At 38.1% G+C, this 27354-nt stretch overlaps 1 protein-coding gene across 1 annotated transcript in view; it reads left to right on the plus strand.

Annotated features, from left to right (window-relative positions):
• Positions 1-1466: 1466 nt before the first annotated feature.
• The window catches only part of Atg4b (Autophagy-related 4b), a 156831-nt gene continuing 130943 nt past the window's right edge, over positions 1467-27354 (plus strand). Inside the window, exons 1-2 of the mRNA XM_067141396.2 lie at positions 1467-1867; positions 22250-22558. Coding sequence (XP_066997497.2) covers positions 1789-1867; positions 22250-22558 — 388 coding nt within the window. The 5' untranslated portion in view covers positions 1467-1788. The remainder of the gene's footprint in view (positions 1868-22249; positions 22559-27354) is intronic.

A 27354-nucleotide genomic window follows, 5' to 3' on the forward strand; every position in this document is an offset into this window, starting at 1 on the left:
TAAAAATTACTGTTAAAATTAGAGTGGAAGGATTAGTAAGCTTGCATCAGTCAAGATTATTATTACAGGATATTATTGATTATATCTCAGGATTTGTGGTAAAGGTGTTAGTCAATTCTCTACAATTTGATACTTGTAAGGAAGCTGTTGTACGAAAAGAAAATCTTTAGCCACTCTGAGTGGCTCAGACGGTTGAAATGCTGGCCTTCTGACCCCATCTTAGCAGGTTCGGTCCTAGCTCAGTCCATTAGTGTTTAAAGGTAGCGGTATTAAAATATGTCAGCCTTATGTAAGTAGATTTACTGACACGTGAAAACCTTGCGGGACAAAATTTCGGCACCTCGGCGTCGCCGAAAACCTTAAAAGTATTTAATTGGACGTAAAATAAATAACATTGGACATTATTATAAGAGAACCCTTATCCGTTCACTTCTTTCCAGAACGGAGGTAACCTTTATGTACCTACGAAATATGTTCATGTGTGCTAACTTACTGAGATGTATTTCGGTATTTCGGAGAGATACGTGTAATGATTTAAGCTCAGTCATGAATGGGAACATACCTAATGAAGTCACAGCTCAGTTGTATTTAACTATTTTTTTAAAGTTAATGTTTATATTCTTTCGATCTAAACTCAAATGACACGCACATTTCTTGCCTTGTTAGTGTAATTTCATCACAGTACCTCAAAATACACGTGTGAGCCCGGCTGGTGGCCATGATTGGTAGGGCCTTGATGTCTAAACGGTCTGACACTGTGGCTAACCGGTTCGAGTCCCGATGGTCGAAATATGTTTCACCATCTGAATGTTCGCCGGCAGGGTAGGGGAGGTGGTTGTGTGCAATTTATAATCAGTAGATTGCGTACAAAAAACTTAATTCCAGACCTCTCCGCAGCGCTTATATGGAGTGAGTGCATATGACGCTGTTCATGGTGATTCATCCGTCGGATGGCGACGTTAAGCCTTGAGCAGACCCCTTTGTGCTATTCAACAGGTAAAGAAACAGAAAGAGGATTGGACGGACAAATAAACCTGAAAATACGTGTGAATCATGCTGCAAGTGAGTTAAATGGAAGCAGATTTCACCAAAGATCGGTCTAAAACTGGTTGGGCATTTTTAAGCATTGGTAAATTGATATACCAGTCTTTCTTTCTTTCTTTCTTTAACAGTAAAATAAAGAACCTAATAGGTCTAAGTAATCAGTCTTATTGTTGTTATTATTCTATGTGCCTTTATTATTTTAATGGTCTCCTGTCCAATATTCCCGTTTTTGCTGCAATTTTACATAATTGCATCGGGGTAGTGTAGTGATGTAAGATGGCAGCGGCCGCATACTTTCAACTTCATAATCCTGCTGCATTTTGCCAGACAGAATCAATTTGTCTGTGCTAGGTTGTGGTTTACAACCCTTGTTTACAGTCTTACCAACAAATGCACCTGGTGTGCGAGTTGACTTAAAGTCATTCGTTGTTTTGAATTTATGAGTTGTCAGTTACAGTATAGAAATGTAATATTAACGTATTGATATCCTAATGATAGGGAGGGACGTGCAAGGAAATTTTCAACTTAATCTCCCTGATCAACAGTGCAGTGCGTTTAGGCTTGTACAAATACTAGTATAAGAAACTTGATACCATCCTTAGAAACCCTATCCTTTCAGGTAATAAGAGAACTCCGGATGTTTGGCGCTTATTATTTTAAAGTATTATATACATCATGTGGAAGATTATTGTGGAGTGTACGAAGCAATAGTGTGTTCGTAGTTGTGCAGCTGTGGTGTTTGTTATGGATGACAACGAAAGTCTAGAAAACGATGGGAAGGTGAAAGCAAAACTAATGTCAATGTGGCATAATGTTAGATACCGTAAGTATCGTAAGTTCATCTGCTAAATGATTTTTTTAAAATTCAGGGATTAATTTACCTTCCTTTACAAATTTTCATGTATTCTCGTTAGGTTTAGTTCTACTACTATTACTGGCTATAACGTACTAGACACGTATTTTCATTCATTGTAGACCTGCAGTGTTAAAATCTTTTCTACATTAGGCCTCAGAAATTTTATTATGTCATAGGTTAATATACATTCCTTTTTTTTTTTACTCAGTCTGCCTATGTCGCACCGACGCAGAGAGGTCTTATAGCAGTGATGGTATAGGAAAGGGGTAGGAGTGGGAAGGAAGCGACCGTGGCCTTAATAAATGTACAGCCCCAGCATATGCCTGGCGTGAAAATGAGAAACCACGGAAAACCATCTTCAGGACTGCTGACAGTGGGATTTGAACCCAATATCTCCCACATCCTAACTGATAGCTACGTGACCGAAACCGCTTGGCTACTTGCTCGGTCAAAGTTCTCATTCCTGTCCTGAAGGGGGAGATGGACCTCTTGGAGTGTGGCGTCCTCTCTCTTGGGGAAGGAAATTTGGTATGGTGATTTATGATTTGGAGAAGGGTGAGGTTGGTGCGGCCATGATCTATACAAGGAACTCTCCTGGTATTAGAGGTATTGCGGGAGAATGGAAAACCATTTTCAGGGCATCTGGCAGTGGTGACCATCCCTTCTCCGTCTCCCGGATGCAGAGTAGCAGAGCAGTGTCCAGCAGTCCTGTCCTGGTTGGTCGGTCAGAATGTGGAGTTGTAGATCTGTGGATCAGCTGGGTCCACCCCATCTCTGCACCTTCCAACCAGATTCTTTTATGACCAGGCGAGTTGGCCGTGCGCGTAGAGGCGCACGGCTGTGAGCTTGCATCTGGGAGATAGTAGGTTCGAATCCCACTATCGGCAGCCCTGAAGATGGTTTTCCGTGGTTTCCCATTTTCACACCAGGCAAATGCTGCGGCTGTACCTTAATTAAGGCCACGGCCGCTTCCTTCCAACTCCTAGGCCTTTCCTATCCCATCGTCGCCATAAGACCTATCTGTGTCGGTGCAACGTAAAGCCCCTAGCAAAAAAAAAAAGATTCTTTTATGTATAAATTAGACTATTAGATTTTGTATTTTTTAGGCTATGGGAGGTAACTATATGCCAGAGACAATCAACTTGTTGTCTTAATGGTAATAGCAGCTCAGGTACCGGTAGCTCCTCAAATTTTCTATAGGCCTACATTTGCAATTGAAAGGTTGGAGTTTGTTTGGATATGTTTGTGTGTTAATTTATCACCATTCACTTAGCAAATGAGGATAAAGTTTGTTCAGAGGGTGGGTGTGTGTGTGTGTGTGTGTGCGTGCGCTGTTTATATTTAAATACCTCACTGTTGAGTTGGGTACCTTCAAGTAAATGCCAGTCCTCTCTCTGGTGCTATGAAATGGGGTGTGGGGTTGGATAACAAAAAACTCTAACCCATGTTAGAAATGAGAGTAGGCCTAAAGCAGTTGGCAACAACCAGTTGCCAATATTAGTAACACGGCCTCCCCATGTGTTCAGTGTGTCCAATTGCTTGCTTGTCAGCCACTGTATTTATTTTTTAACTGTGGTTCTCCTATAGCCTATCTGTTTGTATTTTTAATTATTTTTTTAAGATATCCATATTTGCTTCCTTTCTGTTAATCTTACTTAGTTTAGGTATCCTCCCCTGTGAACCATTTGACCTTGCCGTGGTGGGGAGGCTTGCGAGTCCCAATGAAGCAGATAGCCGAGCCACAGGTGCAACCATATCGGCTGGGTGTCTGTTGAGAGACCAGACTAAGGAATGGTTCATTGAAAGGGGGTAGCAGCCTTTTGGAAGTTGCAAAGGCGGCAGTCTAGATGATTGACTGATATGGCCTTGAAATAATACTCAGTATGGCTTAACTGTGTTGATACTGCTACACGGCTGAAAGCAATGGGAAACTACAGCCGTAACTAACTCCCGAGGACATGCAGCTCTCTCTGCATGAATGATGTAGGGCCTACTGATGATGGCTTCCTCCCGGGTAAAATATTCCGGAGGTAATCTAGTCCCCCATTCGGATCGGTGGGGACTACACGAGAGAGGGCGATCATCAGGAAGATGGATACTGACATTCTGCAAGTCAGAGCGTGGAATGTTAGAAGTTTGAATCGTTGCGGTAGGTTAGAGAATCTGAAAAGGGAGATGGATAGACTAAAGTTAGATGTAGTTGGTATAAGTGAAGTACGTTGGCAGGAAGAACAGGATTTTTGGTCAGGCAATTACCGAATAATGAACACAAAATCAAACAGGGGAAATGCAGGAGTTGGTTTATTAATGAATAAGAAAATAGGGCAGCGGGTAAGCTACTACGACCAGCATAGTGAAAAAATTATTGCCGTCAAGATAGACACCAAACCAATGCCCACCACGATAGTGCAGGTCTATATGCCTACTAGTTAAGCGGATGATGAGGAAATCAAAAGAATACATGAAGAGATAGAGGATTTAATACAATATGTATAAGGTGACGAGAATGTAATTGTGATGGGAGACTGGAATGCAGTGGTAGGCCAAGGAAGAGAAGGTAATACAGTAGGAGAAATCAGATTGGGACAAAGGAACGAAAGAGGAAGTCGGCTGGTTGAATTCTGCACTGATCGTAATTTAGTCCTTGCCAATACTTGGTTGAAACACCACAAACGACGGCTGTATACGTGGACGAGACCTGGAGACACTGGAAGGTATCAAATAGACTTCATTATGATTAGGCATACGTACATACATTATAATTATAGACTGTTATGCCTTTCAGCGTTCAGTCTGCAAGCCTCTGTGAATTTACTAAACGTCGCCACAATCCTCGATTTGCAACTAGTGTTGTGTTCTCATTTAGTTCTATATCTCTTATCTTTAAATCGTTAGAAACCAAGTCTAACCATCGTCGTCTTGGTCTCCCTCTACTTCTCTTACCCTCCATAGCAGAGTCCATTATTCTCGTAGGTAACCTATCCTCCTCCCTTCACCTCACATGACCCCACCACCGAAGCCGGTTTATGCGTACAGCTTCATCCATCGAGTTCATTCCTAAATTAGCCTTGATCTCCTCATTCCGAGTACCCTCCTGCCATTGCTCCCACCTGTCTGTACCAGCAATCATTCTTGCTACTTTCAGGCAGAGATTCAGAAACCCGGTGTTGAATTGCAAAACTTTCCCAGGAGCAGATGTGGACTCTAACCACAACTTGTTGGTCATGAAATGTCATCTAAAGTTGAAGAAATTGAAGAAAGGAAGGAATGCAAAAAGATGGGATCTAGACAAGCTGAAAGAAAAGAGAGTGAGGGATTGTTTCATGGAACATGTTGCACAAGAATACAGGCGATTAAAGAATAAAGTGGATAGAAATTGCAAGGTAGCTTAGGAAGAATGTCTGAAGGAGAAGTGCAAGGATGTCAAGGTTGTATGGTCGTGGGAAAGGTAGATGCTGCATACAGGAAAATCAAAGAAACCTTTTGGAGAAAGGAAATCTAGGTGTATGAATATTAAGAGCTCAGTTGGAAAGCCACTTCTAGGGAAAGAAGACAAAGCTGAAATATGACAAGAACATATCCAACAGTTGATCAAGGTAAATATGTAGATAATTTGGTTCTGGAACAAGAATAGGCTGTTGATGCTGATGAAATGGGAGACCCAATTTTGAGGTCAGAGTTTGACAGAGCTGTGAGCGACCTAAATAGAAACAAGGCACCTGGAATTGATGACATTCCCTCTGAATTACTGAATGCCTTAGGAGAAACCAGCATGGCAAGGCTATTCCATTTAGTGTGTAAGATGTATGAGACAGGAGAAGTCCCATCCGATTTTCGGCAGAATGTTGTTATATCTGTTCCCAAGAAAGCCGGTGCTGACAGGTGTGAAAACTACCGCACCATTAGTTTAGTATGCCTATCTCATGCCTGCAAAATTTTAACACGTATTATTTACAGAAGAATGGAAAAACAAGTTGAAGCTGAGTTGGGAGATCAGTTTGGCTTCAGAAGAAATGTAGGAACTCGTGAAGCAATCCTGACTTTGTATCTGATCTTAGTGGATTGAATCAAGAAGGACAAGCCCACGTACTTGTCATTCGTAGATCTAGAAAAGGCATTCGATAATGTTGTTTGGACCAAACTATATAAGATTCTGTAGGTGATTGGGATCAGATACCGAGAACGAAGAATTATCTACAATCTGTATAAAAATCAGCCTATAGTGATAAGAATCAAGGGCTTTAAAAAAGAAGCAGCAGTCCAGAAAAGAGTGAGGCAGGGCTGCAGTTTGTCCCCCCTCCTTTTCATTGTTTACATAGAACAGGCAGTAAAAGAAATCAAAGAGGAATTTGGAGAGGGAATCACAATCCAAGGAGACGAAATCAAAACCTTGAGATTTGCCAATGATATCGTTATTTTATCTGAGACTTATCTGAGGATTGTCGCACCGTGTTTCCTGTCGTAGCCACTTTGCTCTGGAGTTGTTTGCCTTCTCTTCAACTTGGGTGTGGTCTGGGCAGTCATCCAGTGTTACAGGTAATTGGGGTGTGATTTCTCTCAGTCTTCTACCCATCATAAATTGGGCCGTACTATATCCATTTTCAATTGGTGTGTTTCTGTAACAAGAAGAGCTAGGTCTGGGTCTTCGTTTTTCTTTAATATTTGTTTCGCTATTTTGACGATGGCTTCTGCAGAGTCGTTACTCTTATGATTGTATGGACTACTGGTCTTCAACATAAAATTATAATCTCTGGCAAATCGCTGGAATTCTAAGTTTTCTCCAAGGCTGAATTGTGAGCCACTGTCCATTCTGATGAGAAATCAGGTGCCTCCCTGGTGTGTAAACTATCTTGTACGAGTTAACGCATTAGCCTTATTTGTAGCCGCTGAAGATGTGGAATTAAATTGTCCAAATTTTTTGTCTGCAAAATCGACAAAAGTGTTTTGTGATCAGTCTCCAAAATTATGTCTTTGCCTATGATATATTCTTTTAATTTTTCACAGCACCAGGTCAGGACTAGTGCCTCGTGTTTTGTGTTGGAGTATTGCTGCTCATTGAGTGCCAATGCTCTTGATATGTATTAGACAGGTCACCACTTAGAATCATCTTGTTGCTAGAGAATTACGCCACCAATTCCAAAGGACGAAGAATCTGCCAATATCATTGTAGGTTTTTCAGTGCTGTAGAATGCTGATTGTGGAGCTTCAGTCAGAAGTTTTTTAATGTTATCGAATGCGACTTATTGCGATTTTCCCCAATATACCATGTGTTCTTCTTGCTCAGCAAATCATGGAGATTTCAGTAATTGGGAGCGGTTAGGAATGTATTTTCCTACGAAATTAACCATTCCTAAAAAACGCTGTAAATCTTTAATGTCTGTAGTTGGCTTCATGTTGGTAATAGCTTTTACTTTGTGTTGTTCGATAGAAATTCCATTTGCCGACAGCACGTGCCTGAAAATATGTTACTTTTTTAACTAAAAATAAACATTTATGTCTGTTTAGTGTGACACCAACTTTCTTAAATTTTGTCAAAACTTCTCCAAGACGTGGTTGTGTTCTGCTTTATTTTTTCCCCAAACCAAGGTATCATCCATATGAATCTTGTTTTAACTTATTTTAATATTTGCACACTTACACAACTTTTTCTATAGGAGAGTATCGTTAAATGCAACATTTGTCCGAAAGGGTACTCTTGACAAAGCAGACCCCAATACATTTGAATTAATTCCTAGGCAGTGGAGAGCAATCTTACTTAAACTTAAATGTGTTCCAAAACTTAAATGTGTTCCAAGGAAGGTGAGAGACTCCTTGGAAACAACTTGGCGAACAGAATGGAATTCGATGGGAAGCTATCAATAGTAATGGGACTTACGGAAGAAAGAAAGTAGAACTGGCTGAGTCAACAAAGAGGATGCATCTGGATGTGCTAGGAGTAAATGCTGTTCGGGTAAGGGGAGATAATGAGGAAGATATAGGAGATTATAGTGTACTTGATGGGTGTTAAAAAGGGAAGGGCAAGAGTCTGGTGTAGGGCTGTTCATCAGGAATACTATTGCACGCAACATTGTTTCTGTTAGGGACGTAAATGAGCGAAGGATGTGGGTAGATTTGGCAATTGGAGGAATTAGGATGAGAATTTGTCTCAGTGTATTCAGCATGTGAGGGTGCAGATGAGGATGAAGTTGACTAGTTTTATGAAGCATTGAGTGACATCATAGTCAGGGTCAGCAGCAAGGATAGGATAGTGCTAATGGGCAATTTCAATGCAACAGTTGGAAATAGAATTGAAGGATATGAAAAGGTGATTGGTAAATGTGGGGAAGATATGGGAGCTAATAGGAATGGGAAGCGTTTGCTGGACTTCTGTGCTAGTATGGGTTTAACAGTTGCGAATACATTCTTCAAGCATAAGGCTATTCACCGCTACACATGGGAGGGTAGGGGTACCAGATCCATAATAGGTTATATCTTAATCGATTTCAAATGAAGGAAATCTGTTAGGAATATACAGGTTTTCCGGGGATTTTTCGATGATACAGACCCCTATGTGATCTGTAGTGAGCTAAGTATCTCTAGGCCTAGGACAGAAAAAGTGAAATCTGTGTGCAAATGAATAAGGGTAAAAAATCTCCAGAACGAGGAAATTAGACAGAAGTACATGGATATGATTAGTGAGAAGTTCCAAAGAGTGGACAGTAAGCAGGTTCAGGATATAGAAAGAGAATGGGTGGCATACAGGGATGCTGTAGTAGAAACTGCAATGAAATGCCTAGGAACAACTGTGTGTACAGATGGGAAAAAGTGAACATGTTGGTGGAATGATGAAGTGAGAGCAGCTTGTAAACGTGAAAAGAAAGCTTATCAGAAATGGCTTCAAACAAGGGCTGATGCAGGCAGGGAATTCTATGTTGATGAAAGAAACACATTGAAACAAATAGTTGTTGAATACAAAAAAAAAATTGTGGGATGATTTTGGTAATAACCTGGAAGGGTTAAGTCAAGCAGCAGGGAAACCTTTCTGGTCAGTATTAAACAATATTAGCAAGGAAGGGAAAAAGGAGATGAACAGTGTTTTGGGTAATTCAGGTGAATTACTGGACAGGTGGAGGGAATATTTTGAAAATCTTCTAAATGTAAAAGGAAATCTTCCTGGTGGTGTCGCGAACAGCCGAGCTCATGGGGTAGGAGGAAAATGTTGTTGGTGAAATTACGCTTGAGAAAGTGGAAAAGGGGGTAAATGAACTCCGTTTTCATAAAACAGCAGGAATAGACAAAATTAGACATGAAATGGTGAATTATAGTTTGAAGGCAGGGATGAAATGATTTCAGAGAGTAATAAAATTAGCATGGAGTGTTGATAAGGTACTTTCAGATTGGACAAAAGCAGTAATTGTACCTATCTATAAGCAAGAGAACAGGAAGGTTCAGATTGGACAAAAGCAGTAATTGTACCTATCTATAAGCAAGAGAACAGGAAGGATTTGCAACAACTATTGAAGTCTATCATTGATTAGTATACCAGGCAAATTATTCACTGGCATCTTGGAAGGGAGGGTGCGATCAGGAAGTTGGATGAAAATCTGTGTGGTTTCAGACCACAGAGGGACTGTCAGAATCAGATTTTCAGTATTCGCCAGGTAATTGAAAAATGCTACGAGAGGAATAGACAGTTATGCTTTATTCATAGATCTAGAGAAAGCATATGACAGGGTACCGAGGAAAAAGATGTTCGCCATACTAGGAGACTATGGGATTAAGGGTAGATTATTAAAATCAATCAAAGGCATTTATGTTGACAATTGGTCTACAGTGAGAATTGATGGTAGAATGAGTGTTTGGTTCAGGGTACTTTCAGGGGTTAGACAAGGCTGTAATCTTTCACCTTTGTTGTTCGTAGTTTTCATGGATCATCTGCTGGAAGGTATAAAGTGGCAGGGAGGTATTCAGTTAGGTGGATATGTAGTAAGCAGTGTGGCCTATGCTGACAACTTGGTCTTAACCTATTAGTGCTGTGCATTGCCATATGGCAACAATTCTCGTGCCTTTTTCTTTTAGTACTGTTGGCAACATGAAATGATCTTGAAGGCTGTGGTGTCGCCTGGCTGTTAGGGATGTGTTTGTAGAATCAAGTAATCACGGTTATTTAATTTGACACAAGGAGTGGTGGACTGTTCGTTATTATCAGAGTCCCGCAAAAATGTCTGCCGGCTTCGTGGAAGTAGGATATACAATTTATAAATGAAGTTGTTTCATTAGATTATGTTTACAATAGTGTTGTGCACACTTCATTACATTCAGTAAGGGTGGACAATGCCATAGTAGTCCTTGTTGAATCTTCAGCATTGCCATGCATTTATACTCGGTAAAATTGCTGCAGCTGTCAGATCACATTACTTTATCCTAATTCATACATGTTCTTTTTAGAAGCACTGGATGTGCTGCTGATTGAGAATGTCGATGGGGATATTTTGGTGGAGCCGCCCGATGTAAGTGTACTTACAGACGAAGACTCTGTTGATGAAGTTGGTGGCGGGCTTATTGATAATCTCAGCTCTCGACAGTTGCGTGCCAGTGCTGAAATAACGCTTGCAAATAATGAAAGAATTGGAATTAGTTCTGATGGTGAAGGTGTATTGCCAGAGGACGAAGTCTTTTGTGTCTAGTGATGCAAGATCTGTTTCAATACCCAAAACAGCAAAAGAGTGGATAAGTGATGGAGAAATGAATAAATAAAATGTTAACAAAGATGGACCAAAGGGGCTGATTTCGATATAGGGCAACTATTCACATTTCTGGAGCCTAATTGTAGCAAGTACAAATCCATGACTATTGTTGACATTTTTGAATTATTTGTGGATAACCAGCTGATCGAACATTAGTTCAAGATACCAAAAAGTATGCAATGGTTTTAAATTGTGCGGACCTACAAATAAGTTCTGATGAAATTTGTTGCTTCATCGCCGTACTTTTCATTTCTGGATACAATAAGTTGCCCTCCAAACGTTCTTATTGGGACACGCATGATGATATGATAAACATTGCGGTGTCTCAGTCAGTGAGGAGGGACAGAATTCTCCAGATATATCGATTTCTCCACTGTACAGAAAATACGCAGGTCGATGAGAAGGATAAAGCGTGGAAAATTTGGCCAGTAATGGAAATGTTGAAGAAGTGTGTCAAGAATTTGTCGTATGATGAGTGCATAGTTCAATATTTTGGCCGGCACAGCTGCGAACAATTTATTCGCGGTAAGCCAATACGGTTTGGTTTTAAACTTTGGTGTTTAAATTCAAAAGATGGTGACTTGGTCAATTTTGAATTATACCAAGGCAAGGGGCCTAAATCAAAACAGGAGTATGAAGGTGTGTTTGGTAAAGCTGCAAGCCCTCTGCTAGTGCTACTAGATGAGATTCCAGAGGAGAAAAGGTATCTACAGTACAATTTATACTTGGACAATTTATTCACTGGTGCAGCGCTGTTCACATATCTGAGCTTTCTTGGATATTCTGCTGTTGGGACTATACAGCAAAATAGAATTCCCAAAGAATGCCCAATGACAAGCAAAAACTCGTTTTTCAAAAAAAAAGAAGAGATTACTATGGAAATGAATGATGGCCACCTCTACGTACGGTGGATGGACAATGCCGTTGTCACAATGTTGTCTACATCGTGTGGTACCCAGGAAGTGGTTCCCGTGAAGAGGTTTTCTAAGCATCTGAAACGAACAGTAATGGTTGAAAGACCTAAGTTGATTTCCAAATACAATTCTGGCATGGGCGGAACTGATACAATGGACCCAAATGTTGGCTATTATCTGGTCGGGATTCAAGGCAAGAAATCGTACTGGTCCCTGTTTACGTGGATGTTGGATGTAGCTATGCAAAATAGCTGGCTACTGTATAAGAAATCCAGAAATCAGACTTAGACTTCAGGAGGGAAGTAGCCGACGTGTACCTGAGGAGGTATAAAGTGTTGCCTAGAGGTTCTGGAAGGCAATCTCCTTGTGTAGGATCTTCGTCACACTGCTGTGTTTCAGACAGAATAAGGTGTGACGGGACTGATTGTCTTGTCCAGCACACGCCAGAAAAGAAAAAGAGAAGGTGTGCGTACCATTCTTGTTCTTCTATTGTCAGAACAATCTGCTCCAAGTGTGAAGTTGGGCTCTGTATTGACTGATTCCTTCCCTTCCACAAAAGACTGCGATTCTCTATCCCTGTGTCTACTATGCATGTATTGAGAGTTGGCTTTTACCTGACTCTGAAAATATTGACTACTGTAGTTACTGGTACTCTGTAGTGTGTAACCACATCTTCCTTATTTTTTATTTTATTCTAATGTTCCAGCAAGTGTTCTGTTTTGACAGAAAACAATCATACATATGTGTCTCTGTAGTGCAAACAAATACCTTTTCCTTTGCTCAATAATTTTATTTTTTAGCTGTGTTGCGATTATTCGCAACACAGCTAAAAAATAAAAGTGATATTCAGTATTCTTACAATAAATAATGCTAAGATTTTCAACATTGTTATTGTACGACAAACAAAAACTACTTTGTAACCTAAAATCCTCTTCCAAATCTCATTGTTAAAAAATAGGTAGTGCAAGCGCCTAGTGTTACCATATGGCAACATCAAATATCTTATGACCTATTGGTGCTAAAAATTCTGAAACTTGTTTTATTAGTTTATTTTGGTCTCAAACATGCAGTAAAACATAACAAATATAATAATCTCAGCAAAAAAATAATTCTGACACTAATGGGTTAATGGCAGATTGTGCCGAAAGGAGAGTAATGGACTCTGTTATGGAGGGTAAGAGAAGTAGAGGGAGACCAAGACGACAATGGTTAGACTCAGTTTCTAACGTTTTAAAGATAAGAGGTATAGAACTAAATGAGGCCACAGCACTAGTTGCAAATAGAGGATTGTGGCGACATTTGGTAAATTCACAGAGTCTTGCAGACTGAACACTGAAAGGCATACTGGTCTATAGGCCATGATGATTATGTATGTATGTATGTATGTATGTATGTATGTAATAACTAAATATTTGCCTGGGAGATATTGCAAGTGTTTTTACAGCCTTTACATTCATATAGCTTCGGAAGTAATCATTCAGCTGGATGTACAAATTTAGCACATTTTTCTTTACTGTGATATTCTCGAAAAGGGTATAACGCTCCTGCATGACACATTCCTTATTCAGTTAATCTCAGTTTTTGTGTTATTTGCAATTTCTCACACTTTTTTCTTGTAGCAATGACCCACTCACTTAGTTTCTTTGCTCAAACACATTTGAACCACTCATGTACTACAATGTTCATTTCTGCAAAAACTGACTCCCACTTTCTTTTCATTCCTAGATTCCTATTTTCCTTTAAACATAGGAATTTCATTTTGTCCGTATTGAACTGAGAAAGGATGTTAGGAAAAACTTAAAACGGTCCACCTTTTCAATACAAAAATGTTATATTTATTTATAACATGTATTTACACTTGGAACTAGTTTCGACGCTGTGTTTGCGTCATCATCAGCCAAAATGTGGGAAATAGGCAAGATGTAGGCATTTATATTACACAAGGCGTTACATTAAACAATACACATCTTATAAGGAAATAAAAACAGGGACGAATATAGAAACAAATGAATCGTTGAGAAAACAAAAGTTATACATATTAAAAATAACCTTAACCACATATCTTGCAGTGCGAAAGTGTTCTTCTTGAATGATTCCTGAATATAAAAACACACGCGCACACATTTCTGGAGAGTCAGCAGGCAGGACAAAGTAAAGTGAAACCTTAAGAGTTCTTCTGAGAAGAATTCCTCATTTTTTCTATGTTCCGACTAACTAATGAAGTCTCCCTTGAGTTCCTGATAAACATACATAACAGGAAATTCTCCTTTCACTCTCAACAATAGCTCTAAAGACCAACGGTAAAAATTTTTTATTTTAAATATTGTGCAGAGACGTGAAAGCATGATTTTGAACATGATATAACTCCTTCATATAACCCAGTTTTTTAATACAAGGTGTTGCATTAAATAATACACATCTTACGAGGAGATAAAAACAGGGACGAATGTAGAAACACATGCATCGTTGAGAAGGCAAGTTATACATATTAAAAATAAGCTTAACCACATAACTTGCAGTGCGAAAATATTTGCCTTGAATGATTCCTGAATACAAAACGCGCGCGCACACACTTCTAAAGAGCCAGCAGGCAGGAAAAAGTAAGGTGAAACCTTAAGAGTTCTTCTGAGAAGAGATCATCATTCTTTCTATGATCTGACTAACTAATGAAGTCTCCCTTGAGTTCCTGATAAACATACACAACAGGAAATTAAACAATATACATCTTACAAGGAGATGAAAACAGGGAAAGTTATACATATTAAAAATAACCTTCACCACACATCTTGTAGTGCGAAAATATTCGTCTTGAATGATTCATGAATACAAAACACACGCGCATACATTTCTGAAGAGCCAGCAGGCAGGAAAAAGTAATGTGAAACCTTAAGAGTTCTTCTGAGAAGAGTTCATCATTTTTTATGTTCCGACTAACTAATGAAGTCTCCCTTGAGTTCTTGATAAACATGCACAACAGGAAATCTCCTTCACTTTCAACAATAGCTATAAAGACCACGGTAAATTTCATTTTTAAATATTGTGCAGAGACGTGAAAGCATGATCTTGAATATAATATAACTCCTTCATTTAACCCAATTTTTTACACAAGGTGTTACATTAAACAATACACATCTTACGAGGAGATAAAAGCAGGGATGAATGTAGAAACAAATGCATCGTTGAGAAAGCCAAAATTATACATATTAAAAATAAGTTTAACCACACAACTTGCAGTGCGAAAATATTTGCCTTGAATGATTCCTGAATACAAGACGCACGCGCACATATTTCTAAAGAGCCAGCAGGTAGGAAAAAGTAAGGTGAAACCTTAAGAGTTCTTCTGAGAAGAGTTCATCATTCTTTCTATGTTCCGACTAATTAATGAAGTCTCCCTTGAGTTCCTGATAAACATATACAACAGGAAATTCTCCTTAATTCTCAACAATAGCTATAAAAGGCCAACGGTAAATTGTATTTTAAATACTGTGCAGAGATGTGGAAGCATGATCTTGAACATGATATAACTTCTTCGTTTAATCACCTTTGAAAGTTTCTCTCTATATTACATAGCTTCATTAACACACCATTCTGTAGATGCACAATATAATCTTGTAATCTTCACAGGTCCGGTATTCAGCTCGACAAGAATATAAAATAGGTATTAAGGAATCTTTGTTGAGAGTGTGGAGGTTGACTGTGCCAGTATTTGTGGTCTATTGTTGCAGCGTTGCGTGTAGGGTGGGGGCAGGTTTCTATGATGTTTATTGCGGGACATGAGGCGGTAAAGCTATGGCGCGAGATGAAGAGGAACAGAGCGTGTTGGATAGTTTATGTCTGGGCAGCGGCCGTTGTTGGATTAGGAGGGGAGAGAGGAGGAGTGGAAGGGGGGGAAGTATGGAGTGTGATGAGGTGAAAGTGTGTGGCGTGACAAAGTATTATGCATAATCTGAAAGACAGATCTGTTTTTCGGGATATTCATGTTTTTGAAAAATTCAATGAGAAAGTCGAATAGGATCTTTGGTTTCTCTGAGATTTCATTTAAGTTTAGGTTGGGATTGAAATATTGGTCTAAATGAATATAGAGGTTTTCAGTGACGTCTAGGAAAGAACCTTTGTTTAGAATATCTAATACCTCAAGATCTTGATTTATTTCAGTAAAGTTGTGCTTAAATTCTTTTATATGTAGGCCGACTGCGGAAAAACGGTTGTGTTTTATGGCATTGACATGTTCTGCATATCTGATTTTAAAGCTGCGTCCTGTTTGCCCTAGGTAAGAACTTTTGCGGTCTTGCCAAGAAAACCTATATACACCTGATTTAGAAAAAGGACTACTTTTATTTATTGATGAAGAGTTGTGTAGGATCTCTGTGCTTCTGTTGTTAGTACGAAAGGCTATTTTAACGTTGTGTTTTTTAAAAACGTTAGTGACGTTGTAAATTTCTTTATTGAAGGTAAATGTGGAAAACGTGGCAGTGCTAGTATTGTCTTTTATTAGGGTGGTTTTTGGGCGGTGTCTGAATTTATTGATTATTCTTTCAATAAAGGATTCATTATATCCATTGAATTTTGCTATAGAGCGAATGGTGTTCAATTCTTTATTAAAGTTTTTTCTTGACATCGGAATTTTGAATGCTCGGTCTACTAAGCTATTATATGTAGCCGCTTTGTGTGTTTGGGGGTGTAGTGAGTCATTTCTTATAGTAGTGGCCGTTTGAGTGGGCTTTCTATAGATACTATATGTGAACGAAGAGGGGTGCCTGTTGATTGTTAGGTCTAGGAAGTTGATGGAGTTGTTTGTCTCTGATTCTAAGGTAAATTTAATGTCATGATCAATATTATTAAGATTTTGAGGGTCTATGGAGCGTTCATCTAGGATTATAAATGTGTCATCTACGTACCTAGCCCAGAATTGGATATTAGCAAATTTGATGTTATTGTCAATGGCGGTGTGTTCTAGAAAATCAAGGTAGATCTCTGCTAAAATTCCTGAGGCTGGTGAACCCATAGCCAAACCATCTTGTTTGTAAATGATCTTATCGAATGTGAAGTAGTTATTGTTAATTAGTAATCTTAATATGGTCATAAAGTCTTGAACTTCTAGTTTACTTAGTTGATTGTTAGCAAGTAAGTTCTTTTCGATGATCGGGAATAATGAGTTGGTGTTTATACTGGGATACATGTTGACTATATCAAAGGAGTGCATTGAATGATATGGTTGAAGCTTGAAACTGTTTAGTTTGTTCACTAATTCTACAGTGTTCCTGATGGATTTATTTGATGAGAATTTATAATGTTTATTAAGAAATTGTTGGATAAATTGAGATAATTTATATAAGGGGCTTGGTCTGTAGTTTATTATGGGTCGAATAGGGACACCGGTTTTGTGGATTTTGGGTAGTGCTTTAGCTGTTGGTAGGCCTGGGTTCATAGTAATTAACTTTTGTTTTTCTTGTTCAGTGAGGATAAAAGATGTGCTCTTTAGAATTTGTTTCAATTGCCTTTGAATTGATTGTGTTGGGTCCTTCTTGACTATTGAAAAGGAGTCATTATCTAAGAATGTTTTGGTTTTTTGAATGTAGTCTGTTTTATCCATAATGACTGTTGTGTTGCCTTTGTCGGCCTTTGTAATGATGAGGTGGTTGTCTTTGACTTTCTTTTTAAGATTGAGAATTAGTTTTCTTTCAGTAAGGGAGTCTTTGTTGATTTTGGTGATAGGGGTCGCAGTGTGATTTTTTGAGAAAAAACTTTTGTTTAATTTTTTTTTACGTCCATTCTGAGTTCGTCTTGTAGTTCATATGGCATTTTGCTGATAGCAACTTCTGATTCAACTACGAGTTTGGAGGCTGTAAGGGCCGAGTTGAAACAGGGCCAGTTGTGCTTTGGACCTTTCGAAAGAATTCTTATATCGTCCTCATCTAAGTTGGTGGTGGAAAGATTAATTACTGGTGGGTGGAATTGTTGTAGAGTGTCATTAGCGAGGTTAGGTTTGCTGTTAGGTTTTGGAGGGGAGTTGCTGTGTTTTTCCTTATTTTTAAGTGCTACAAGTTTCTTCTCTAGTGTTATCTGTTTTTTGGACAAAATATTGAACAACTTGATTTGGACTTCGTCTTGAAAAAGATTCCACTGAGCATTTGAGAGTAAGGTGGCTGCCTCTAAGTGAGTTTCATATAAGCGATGATTTAAAAACGACTTTTTCTTATAGAGAAATTTTAGTTCATTTTCTAACCAAAGTTTGTTTGTCCTAACCTGAACATCTTGTTGATGGGGAGGAACAAAACGTTGTTTCGTGACGCTTTTTAGAAAATTAGGGGTTAAATTCTGTGTAATGCACTGTTTGATAAATGCTATATCCTTTCCTATTTTCCCAATTTTGATTTTTAAGCCCAAGTAATGATAGGCTAACGACTTTGCCTGGTTGGCTGCTTCATTTAAACATAGGAATTTCACATTACTTTTTCCTGCCTGCTGGCTCCTCAGAAATGTATGCGCGTGTGTTTTGTATTCATGAATCATTCAAGACGAATATTTTCGCACTACAAGATGTGTGGTTAAGGTAATTTTTAATATGTATAACTTCCCCTGTTTTCATCTCCTTGTAAGATGTATAATGTTTAATTTCCTGTTGTGTATGTTTATCAGGAACTCAAGGGAGACTTCATTAGTTAGTCAGATCATAGAAAGAATGATGATCTCTTCTCAGAAGAACTCTTAAGGTTTCACCTTACTTTTTCCTGCCTGCTGGCTCTTTAGAAGTGTGTGCGCACGCGTTTTGTATTCAGGAATCATTCAAGGCAAATATTTTCGCACTGCAAGTTATGTGGTTAAGCTTATTTTTAATATGTATAACTTGCCTTCTCAACGATGCATGTGTTTCTACATTCGTCCCTATTTTTATCTCCTCGTAAGATGTGTATTATTTAATGCAACACCTTGTATTAAAAAACTGCGTTATATGAAGGAGTTATATCATGTTCAAAATCATGCTTTCACGTCTCTGCACAATATTTAAAATAAAAAAAATTTACCGATGGTCTTTAGAGCTATTGTTGAGAGTGAAAGGAGAATTTCCTGTTATGTATGTTTATCAGGAACTCAAGGGAGACTTCATTAGTTAGTCGGAACATAGAAAAAATGAGGAACTCTTCTCAGAAGAACTCTTAAGGTTTCACTTTACTTTGTCCTGCCTGCTGGCTCTCCAGAAATGTGTGCGCGTGTGTTTTTATATTCAGGAATCATTCAAGAAGAAAACTTTCGCACTGCAAGATATGTGGTTAAGGTTATTTTTAATATGTATAACTTTTGTTTTCTCAACGATTCATTTGTTTCTATATTCGTCCCTGTTTTTATCTCCTTATAAGATGTGTATTGTTTAATGTAACGCCTTGTGTAATATAAATGCCTACATCTTGCCTATTTCCCACATTTTGGCTGATGATGACGCAAACACAGCGTCGAAACTAGTTCCAAGTGCAAATACATGTTATAAATAAATATAACATTTTTGTATTGAAAAGGTGGACCGTTTTAAGTTTTTCCTAACATCCTATTTTCCTCTCACACTCTTAAAATATAATTTTTATTCTTCACAATTGTGTTTTCTCGTACTTTAATTTTTCAGGGAACTTTTTTCCGAAAGTCCTTTTGCATTACTTTTTCCTTGTCTCGAGATCTAAACATGCACATTCCTCCTCGTGTTTACTGGGCAATTGAAATGCTATGGTTTGTGCCTCAAAATTCAGCACATGGAAGTCTCTTCTTTGTCATGTTTAACTGAACTACCTGACCTCGACCTTGTCGGTGACAATCCAAGTTATGAATAGAATGATGTACGATTTTTTAGTTGATGGTGCTTAAACCTCTTCTGAACTTCAATTTAAATACTGTGTGGGAAGTGAGCAGCTCAGGATTAAATTGCCGGCTTGAGGGGTTAATCCTTGTATGTGCTGACCAGTGTGAATATCCCAGTTTCACAGAGTTCGTTACTTGACACCATTATCTTCCTTGTCCATGTTGACTAGCGTGAACATCCCAGATTCACACATTCTGGATTATCTCTGTCAGTTTGTATTTGTGTGGTAAAATATGCCAAAATTTAAAACATCCAAAGCTTCGTTATATTGTCAATGAATAGCCAAATTTCCTAGTTTCACTACTGATGCAAGTGCTATAATGTACCAGTAGTGCTGCAAAGTCGCAAGTTTATGAAAAAGATATTTCTGTTTTTAATTAATTGTACATTTGGATAGAAAAGAGGCCTCAAGACACTCAGGCCTTATAAAATAATAATGGTGTGCGGCCTCCGTAGAGGTGTGATGCAGGTCTTTTGATTTGACTCCGTATAGGCGACCTGCGCCGTCTGTGAGGATGGGGCCCTATCTGAGATGAAATCTAATGCTGAAAATGTCACAAACACCCAGCCCCCTAGCCATAGGAATTAACGAATGAACGATAAAATCCCTGACCCGACCGGGAAGCAAACCTGGGACCCTTTGAACCAAAGGTCACCATGCTAATCATTTTACCATGGAGCCGGACACTCAGGCCCTTTTACCCTAAAATATTTATTTTCTCATCCTTAGGTTTTGATATATTATGCTTCTGAGAAATTCTATTGTTGTTGTAGTAACTGGGAGAGTCATAGGCATGAGAGACTAGACTAGTATGATGAAAATGGCAAAAGAAACATGAAATATGAATTTATTTTTAAAGGAAATTCCAAATACAAATTTTCATGTCTGTAATATCTTGGAGGTACCAGTATCCTAATAAAAGTAATTAAACTCCCTTTTTCAGTCATTTTTATCCTTCTCCCCAACCAAGAGTTTTTCCCTAAAACAAAAAATATGCGTTACTTTATTTTTATTAAAAATACCAATTGTCACATCTGTAATTTAAGTTTTTGAGATATATACTGTAGATATGCTCATTTTAAAAATGTACCCTCTTTAACACTTCCCCTTATGTGGATTTTCAGAAAACAAATTGTGTGTTCCTTTACTTTTACATAGCCAACGGCCGTAGCCGTGTTGAAACACCGGATCCCGTGAGATCTCCGAAGTTAAGCAACATTGGGCGTGGTCGGGAGTTGGATGGGTTGCCACGCGCTGTTGGTGGGCGGTAAGGGAATGGAGGAGCAGAAAGGAACTGGCCACCCTACCGCACGGAACCTCCGGCTCAGGGACACCTCTGCGGAGGTTCGGACCTGCCTTCGGGCAGAATAACCCTCACCTTACCTTACTTTTACAGGAGATTCCATATACCCATTTTCACGCCTGTAACATGGTACATTTTTAGATATATTGTAGATATACTTATTTTAAAACTTCACCACCCTTTGTCACTCCTGTTTATGCCCTTTTAAGTAGATTTTCCAAAACAAAACAAAAAAAAGTTAATTTACTTTTAAGGGAGATTCCAAATACCAATTTTCTTGACTGTAACATCTTCAGTTTTTGAGATATAAGTATCCTTATAAAAGGTATTCAACCCCTTTTTCACATTTTTTTTCACCCCGCTTAAGAGGATTTTCCAAAAACAAAAAATGTGTTTCCTTATTTTTAAAGGGGATTTTGAAAACCAATTTTCACGTCTTTAAACTGTTAGGTTTTTAAAAATATAGATACACTCATTTTAAAAGTCCACCCCCCCCCCCCCCCTTTTCACTCCCCTTAACGGCGGAATATCCAAATATCCTCCCTTAGTGCGCACGTACATTGTAATATAAATTTATCCTCAAAATTTCATTCTTTATGTCCCGTAGTTTTGGCTCGGCGATGACGAATCAGTCAGTCAGAACATTTGATTATATATTATATATGTTTCATTATGCCCTCTCACTGTGGCTGTGGAACTGCATAATAAATTAAGTACAGTATAATTTTTGATTTATGGGTCTTGTCACATTGTGCAACTTCATTGGTTTAAATTACCTTCCTCTTCCTCTACTGCAACATATTTACTGTTTGTAAACATATCTTTATTGAGTATGTGTGTGAATATTCAAATTAAGTTACAGAAAGATAGGAACATGATAGAATAAATACGATGACAGGTCAGTGCAGGAAGAGGGAGCAATAAAAAGAGGAGACAAGCCAGTGTGTGTGAAGATGTGGACATTGTCCTTGTCCTTTTGTGTTTTCATGTTTGTCCTTGTCCCCTTTTTTTTTTTGTTGCCCTCTCCGCATTGACTTGTCATTTTATTATCCTATTATATGTTCCTATCCTTCTATATAATACTCGATTTCTCACTATTCTCTGCTTTCCAAGTAGTATAAGTTTCCAAAGTTCAGTTCTCACCTGGTGAATACCAGTTATTTTGCAAATTATCCATGTAAATGAAACCATGCCTTATCAGTAAACAGAACTAAACGAAGATTTGAGATGATTTGATGAGTCTGGAGATATCCTCTTGACTGGGTGACACCCAGAATTTTTCTGTCATTTTTCTTTCACTTACAGGAATTACCACTCCCTAGTGGTTCATTATGTTAAATAACATTTTAGCATCACCTTTTATATGTCAACTTTTCCCTTTATATTATTAATTGTGTTTGACAAAATCCCACGTGATGTTCAGAAATGAAAATTCATGTCCTTGTGGTTTGAGTTTCATGTAAAACTGGAGGCTCCATGGCTATAATCATAATTATTCACATGAGAACAATGGGTTTTCTTGTGCTCTTTAACTGTAATTTTTCAATTTTTTTCAGGCTGGAATGTTAAATTGAAAACAAACTTCTCTAAAGATTCTCCTATTTGGCTTCTGGGGAAGTGTTACCATCAGAAATGTGAAGATGGCCATGAACTCCAGTATTGTCAAGAGGGAAATTTGGAAACCAAGCAGGAGGGTATTGAAGGCTTCAAAGTAGACTTTTTCAGTCGTCTTTGGTTCACTTATAGGAAGGAATTCCCACTTCTTAGTGGTTCAAATTTTACTTCAGATTGTGGATGGGGATGTATGCTTCGCAGTGGACAGATGCTCCTGGCTCAAGCTCTTGTCTGTCACTTCTTAGGAAGAGGTAATTAATTAATTAATATTTCTGTGATCAGTGTTACTTTCTGCTTTTCTTTGACAAGTAAAGTTATTTATTGTGTTTTCTTACTAGGATTGATTTTTGTAGTAAGTAGCTTTATTGTGTTTGTATTTGTGTGTGGGATCAATTCCTTCTGTACTGCTACCTGCTTTTTTTCATGTCCAAGCTGTAGCATGGGGTTCACATTTCTCTTTTAATTTGTAGTTTCACTATCAACAAAACTACAAGTAAAAGGAGAAATGTATAGTTAATGAAGCATATATGTGTGGTGTTTGTTTTTCTATTCAAGCTATAGCAATGGGTTCGGAGATGATTACAAGTCTGTCTCTTATTTTACTCATAAGTTTACATGATAAACACGAATTTGCCTTAGGGCATACATGACTTTTCTTACCAGTTATCTTTTTCAACCAGTGAATTAAGGTGTCAAACATGTTGTAAAGGGTAGGAAAGATTATTTATATTTTTTCTTGTGCTGCAAGCTTCGTCATTTATAAATTGGCTGTAGTGAAACAGCCATTCCACTAAGATTGCTGTATTCTTTGACCAGGTCAAGATGTTAGCTTTTAATTTTCCTTATTTCTTAACATACTCAGTCAAGATATGGCCAAGCTTTACAACAGTTTTATTAGAAATAACAGGTACGGAAATTTTTAATGACCTTGGCCAAAGAACCTAACAGTATTTTATGCCATATATGAAAAAGTGGCATGCCAGTGTTTGCGGTTCCAGCTGTGAGGTTATTATAGCCTCCTGTCAGTACTTAACCTGGTCAGTAAGAGCACAGAACCACATCATAATTATTGGTGAATTGTCTGACAGTGTAAACACTGTAAATAAGTTGCTGCAGGGCGTATGGAAAAAACTGAAGTTTCAGTGAATAAATATTGAAACTATCTTAATGGATGTGCCCAAGTGAATGTCTTTGTTCAGCGATTCCCAAATACTGCGTTCAGACGTTGTCAAACAGCCACTGCGAAATGAGCTGGCGCCCCATTGTGTTAAAACCAAACAACATCTCAGATTCCCTCATTTTGCAGTTGTGGGATGAGCCAGTCATTAATCATCTGGAGATAACTGTTCTGATTAACCTTTTCAGTTTATTTGTCCACTGTAGTGGACGATTTCTTTCCGATGGTTTAATGACTTCCAAAAAGTTTGGAAAAGTAGATGTCATAGTGTACACTGAGGTGGACATGGCATTCTATGACATAGATAGTCTGATTCATCTACTGACTAAATTTGTAACTGCTGGTAATATCAATAATATGTTACCTGGCAGTGGTTGCCAGAGTTACCAATCTAGGGTGTGTTCACACATTCACACAGTTGTCCAGATAACTGAGAATGTAGGCTGTTTTTTTTGGGAGTGTTTCTATTAGTCATAAAATATTGGCATTCATGGGTTGGCACAACTGATTTTCACGTAGAATTTGTTTAAAAAATCGTCAACCACAGTGGACATGGTGACTAGCATTGAATGTTTGTATTCTTAGACCATGTGGTAGTCATAACCTGTGACAGTTGTTTGGTGTGCATTACTGTCAGTTTTTGGTTTCTTATTTATATAGTGTACTCATAATTGACGTAAAATGTTCAGGAATAATAGACCAAAGTATAGTGCTGAAGACATTTAAACCTCCTGGAAAATGGTGATCTGTCTGAAATTGAAGAGCTAGGAGAAAATGAAGACTTCCATGCAGAAACAGAGACTGATGAATTTGTGATTACTTGCAGCAAGAAGATGCAGGCACATTTCACAGTGAATCTCCTAATGATTCTCACATTGATGGCCACATTCCTGAAGAAAATAATCCTTCAAAAAGTAATTAAGGTAATGAACATTTACCGAAACATACATGCATGACAATTGATGAATTATCAAAGACATACTTTATTGATCAGGAACTGACACAGAAGGAGGATATCTCTTGGCGTCCTGGGACCTATGTTTCACTTCCCATAAGTTTCTACCAACCTCCAGTGAGTAGCACATACCAGTTGCCCAGTCCTACTTCTTACTTTGAAAAGTATTGCAGTCAGAATTTACTTGAGGAAATAGTTGAAAATACAAACTTGTATGCAGTGCAGAACACAGCTAACTTTCCACCTACAACAGTACAAGAAGTAAAAACTTTCATTGGAATTCATTTACTTATGGGAAACTTGAACTATCCATGAGTTCGTTTGTATTGGGAACCTAAAGTATGTGTGCCTCTGATATCCGAAAACATGACATTGAACAGATTTTTTTAAATTGCGCCAAAACGTGCACTTTGTAGATAACAGGAAGAAAGATCCCAACAACACAGATCGTTTTTGGAAAGTCCGTCCTTTGTTTGATGCGATAAAATCTAGATGTAAAGAGTTAGAACTGGAAGGTAAACTCTGCATAGATGAACAAATGATACCTTTCAAGGGCCAGATCAACGTCAGTATGTTCAGAACAAACCTACTAAGTGGGGCTTGAAGGTATTTATTTTGTGTGGAGAGAGTGGCATGATGTACGACTTCCTCCTTTTTCAAGGTGCTTCAACGCCAATAAATGCAGAGTACAAACAATTTCAGCTTGGAGCTAGTGTTGTTATGCAGCTGTCCAGGCGCATAAATGTGCCATTCCCTCAGTTGTATTTTGACAACTATTTTAGCACATATTGGCTATTTCAATGGTTACAGAACAAAGGTATTTATTCTACTGGCACAGTTCGTGTGAACCGGTTTCATAGCCCACCTCTTCGTGCTGATGCAGATGTAAAAAAGAATGAAGTTCGAGGATTCATGCAAGAGGTAATCAGTAATGATGGTGCTGTAATCCTTACGAAGTGGTTCGACAACAATTCCTTGATCATGGGATCTAACTTCCAAGGAATTGGGAATGCGGACACGTGCAAGCGTTGGGACAAGGAAAAAAAAAGGAATACCTCAATGTTCCGAGACCTGAAGTTGTGAGAAACTACAACACTTGCATGGGTGGTGTTGATAAATTTGACTTTCTGATTTCAATTTACCATACCTTAATACGCTCAAGAAAGTGGACACAACGCCTATTTACACATGCCCTGGACATGGCCATAACCAGTTCATGGTTAGAGTATGTGCGTGAAGCAAAGGTCTTTGGCCTTCCTGCAAATAAAACATTGGATTTGATACACTTTCGCCAGCACGTAGCAGAAGCATGGATTATGGCTGGTAAACCCATTGCAAAGAAGAGAGGCAGACCGTCAAATGAATCCATGCCATCAGTTGTACCGGCCAAGAGAAGAAATGAGCTGAAACCAGTAGAGGATGTGCAGTTTGATTCAGTCGGCCACTTACCTTGCTTTGACTGACAACAGTCAGCGTCAAGGTGCAAGAACCCTGGGTGCAAAGCAAAAACGCACATGAAGTGTGCTAAGTGTAGATTGCACCTGTGCATTGCAAGAGACAGAAACTGCTTTCGACAGTTTCATACAAAGTAACTGCCTAGACTGACTATGAATTGTTTAAGTGTATTCATTATTGAGATGTTCATTGTTATTGGCCCTATTATAAATACTTTACAAATACAGTATTTTGATAATTATTCTCCAATGATGTTTTATGAGGGCATTACAAACATAAATTGACTATTTTTTTTTTAGACAGTCTCTTATCTACCAGTCACTTTGTCCACTATAGTGGACAATCTGTATCTCTGTTCAGGATATTCCAATTGAAGTTTTAATTATCAGAAAAAATTCCAAATATTTTGTTTAGTTCATGTACCAAATTTCAAAATTTTATGTTCAGAAATGATAAATTGTGACTGTAAGGGTTAACAGAACCAACAAAAAGATATGGGCCAAACAGATGCATTTATGTCATTCCAGCCCAGATCATGATGTGAGGTGGGTTTTGCTCAGATTTCTTGAAAAAAAAAAATGCGGATTTTTTTTTTCCACCCCAAAATTAAACATTGCGGCTACGAGAGCTGCGATAAATCGCACATTCTTCAGTGAACATGACTTTTGCCTTCTGAGCCATTGTTTGGAATTGTTGCAACATTACAAGTTATGAATCTCATTATAAAGCCTTATTGGATTTCAGAATAAGAAGTTATTATATTAATAAAAACTATCTTTCCAATACACAATAGTCCTTTATATTTAGGATAAAACCATTAATAGATATTACAAGTAGGACATGTTTCGCTCATTCTTATTGAGCATCATCAGCTAGAGATAACTTAAAATCCATGGTGGATCAAGGCCCTGATCCCGGTATATATAACGAAAAAAACATCTAATATTACATTGATAAAATACAAATTTTAACAATTTAAAAATAATCAATAAGATTATATTATGTCTATTAAAACAAATATTGATCATTAAAATTGCTTAAAATGTAAGTGGAATGAATGACATGAAAATGTTACTATAATATGCAGTGATTAATTGTTCGTATAAATCAATGACCATAATAATCTTCGCTCAATGGCATTAGACTATTGGTGATTAAAAACAGTTATTCACATAAGGGTGAGCTCTTGTAATGAACTGTGATGTTGTTTCATAAAATAAATATGTGGAATGCTAAAATCACATATATTGGTTGAAAAACGAACTGCACTGATGGATAAAATGTCGTCTGGATCGGCGTAAATAACCTTATGGGACTTCCTCGCGTTGTGTTTCAGACATTATTGTTATGTGTAGTAGTGTATTAATATTGGGCAGTCGCTTAAGTGCGTCCAGTATTCGGGAGATAGTACGTTCGAATCCCACTGTCGGCAGCCCTGAAAATGGTTTTCTGTGGTTTCC

The sequence above is a fragment of the Anabrus simplex genome, chromosome 2, assembly GCF_040414725.1.
Source record: "Anabrus simplex isolate iqAnaSimp1 chromosome 2, ASM4041472v1, whole genome shotgun sequence".
Lineage (NCBI taxonomy): Eukaryota > Metazoa > Arthropoda > Insecta > Orthoptera > Tettigoniidae > Anabrus > Anabrus simplex.